Raw genomic sequence first — 2,831 nt, 5'->3', positions numbered from 1 at the left:
ACCTATTTATTATCATTATCATGTTAAGTCAACATGTCATTCGTGTCACAAACGCGTTGCTTCACTAAGTAGTTGTGGTCCTCTAGTTAATGGTGTTAGTGGATTTGGATCCTATCTGGATCCAAATTGTGGGAATCTTAGGATCCTCATATTCAAACCATTTATCAAACATCATGTGGTTAGAAATCATTTGAATTTTTTTATTAAAATTAAATACAAATAGTATCTAACGAAAACTGACCGCACGATTTACAATGAATGACTAAGATATGAGGATCCCTAAGATCCTCACAAAGAGGATCTGGAGGGGATCCTCATCCAGTGTTAGTTGGCTTTGTTTCTCCTATTCCAAGAAAGATCAATGATTTCAACACTCCTCTTTTATTCTCATGCAATCCATTTTGTCTTAATTTTAAGATTGAGTCAATCGAAGCATAATTAACGGACAAAAACGAACTTAGGAGTGCATGAGGACAAAATAAATGAATTATTATTTAAGCGTTGATAAACGTGCTAATTTTCTATTGATGACACATTATTTAGTTTGAAATTTTTTTTCTACAAATTTAGTCTGTCTAGCATTACTCACAAAACCACTTCACTACATGCTACAAGATACAAGAGTTCCTATATAAATGCTTTACACACTCAATATGTACACGCACTGAAGAAAACTTTTAGTTAAGAAAATGTTGCCTTATCAGAATATTGAAGAAGCAGAAGAAGCCCTTAGCAGGGCTCTAAGTTTAGCAGAGAAGCTATGGTTCAAATACTCTGCTCAAAAACCTGATCACATCCTCCATTACCATAACATTATCTTCCTGATGTTGTTTTACACCTTGGCTCCGCTGCCATACGTGTTCATCGGCCTCGGCGGGTTCAAGAACATCCACAAGTACAAAATTCAGCCAAAAGTGAAGGACTCCTCCTCCAACATGTTCAAGTGCTACAAAGATGTCATGCAAACCTTCCTTCTTGTTGTTGGTCCTCTGCAAGTGATTTCATACTCCACAGTCCAGGTAATTTTATAGGGAATAGGATCCTATCTGGATTCTCTTTGTGAATTATTATTTTTATTTAAAATTGAACACAAACAGTATCTAACGAAAGTTGACCGCATAATGTACGATAATTGGCTAAGATGAATTGATCCCTATGATCCTCACAAAGAGGATCCAGAGAGGATCCTCATCCATTTTATAGCACCTTAAAAAGAAATGGAAAGTCTTGCCAAAGATTGTTTTATAATTATGGAATTTTGTTTTCTTCTATAGCTATTTTGCATGCCTAAACGCTGAAATACAGTAACGTTGAGCTACAAACCGTCACATAACCTGTTATATTATGATAATGATATTTAGATACATAAAACTAAATGCACTCTTTAATAAACATGAGCACTATCATTGTAATATTAAAAATTTTAAAATGACATATAATCGCTCGTAATAATAAGATTTGTTTTCTTCTTTTAAATCTTGGGAAAAGGAAATCTGATTTTTTGTAATCTTGTTGGATGTAATTGCAGTGGATAGGGATACGGACGAGTCTGCCATTGCCGTCCTTGTCACAAGTATTTCCACAAATTGTGGTGTATTTCGTTATAGAGGATTTTTCAAATTATTGGATCCATCGGTTGCTCCACTGTAAATGGGCCTACGAGAAGATCCACAGGGTCCACCATGAATATACTGCTCCCATTGGGCTCGCAGCACCATATGCTCATTGGGCCGAGATTTTGATTCTAGGCCTTCCATCATTCCTCGGCCCAACTTTGGTTCCCTGTCACATTACCACCTACTGGTTGTGGTTCGTTTTGCGGCAGTTGGAAGCAATAGAAACTCATAGCGGGTAAGTATACGAGCCAGTATCAACTTAACACCGTCACATGATATTATTATGTCAAAAAGTATAAATTCATCCTCGCTTGTACCATCTTCTATCGATTAGTACCACCACGTGATGGTTCAATCAGTAACAAAAGCTTTCCATTTTTACTTTGTGTTCTAGTTGTATTCCTTTGCATTTGAAGTGACATGTCTTATATTCGGCTCTCTGGTATATACTATTATTCAGGTACATGTTCCCTTGGAGTCCCACAAAATATATCCCATTTTATGGAGGTGCAGAGTACCATGACTACCATCACTATGTCGGAAAACTTAGCAAGGGCAACTTTGCATCAGTTTTCACCTACTGTGATTACATCTACGGGACCCACAAGGTATTTTATTTTTCCTTTTCTTTTTGCCCTTTTTCTTTTCATATTTAGCATTTACCCCTGCTAACTTTGACTATTTAATGGTGGCACTTGAAAATTAATTAGTTGAAATCCGTAGCACTAATGCAACAAATTATCTAAACTTTCAGGGATACCGGTTGCACAAACAACTACTTGAGAAGGCAAAACTGTAAAAGCCAATGTTTATCACAGTCAGTATTTAAAATATTGGTATCGATGGAAATATTGATATGCAAATTTGTGGAAATATTGATGAATATCGAATAACGATATTGTTATGATCCATTCTTTAAAATATTGTATTTTATTTCCGAGACATGTAAAATGGCTATTTTGTTCTTGAGTGGGTGTCTTAATTAATTTTCGAACCTTGACTTGAAACTAAATTCTCATACTTTCTTAAGTTTCATATCTATTTTCTTGTACGTTAGTCGAGGCCACGAGGGCCTAATTGTAAATTTATACTATTGGTTCAGAGTAATTTTGTTATTTCACTTAAATGGGTTTAAGTGGGTTTTACGTTAACTCTCGGCATCTCTCTTTTCCCTCAGCTGAAATCACAAACACACACACACACACACACACACAC

The 2,831-nt window shown here is 35.8% G+C and overlaps 1 protein-coding gene across 1 annotated transcript; it reads left to right on the top strand.

Moving 5' to 3' along the window:
- The first annotated feature begins 634 nt into the window (after window positions 1–634).
- LOC137733176 (methylsterol monooxygenase 1-2-like) lies at window positions 635–2,628 on the top strand. Its single transcript, XM_068472335.2, has 4 exons — window positions 635–1,019; window positions 1,529–1,851; window positions 2,077–2,224; window positions 2,371–2,628. The coding sequence occupies exons 1-4, from the start codon at window positions 690–692 to the stop codon at window positions 2,413–2,415; spliced, it is 846 nt and encodes a 281-aa protein (XP_068328436.1). The 5' UTR covers window positions 635–689; the 3' UTR covers window positions 2,416–2,628.
- The last annotated feature ends 203 nt before the right edge of the window (window positions 2,629–2,831 follow it).

This window comes from Pyrus communis, chromosome 7, assembly GCF_041283825.1.
Source record: "Pyrus communis isolate YQ-2024b chromosome 7, ASM4128382v1, whole genome shotgun sequence".
Classification (NCBI taxonomy): Eukaryota; Viridiplantae; Streptophyta; class Magnoliopsida; order Rosales; family Rosaceae; genus Pyrus; species Pyrus communis.
This window is presented reverse-complemented; position numbering and strand designations above follow the sequence as displayed.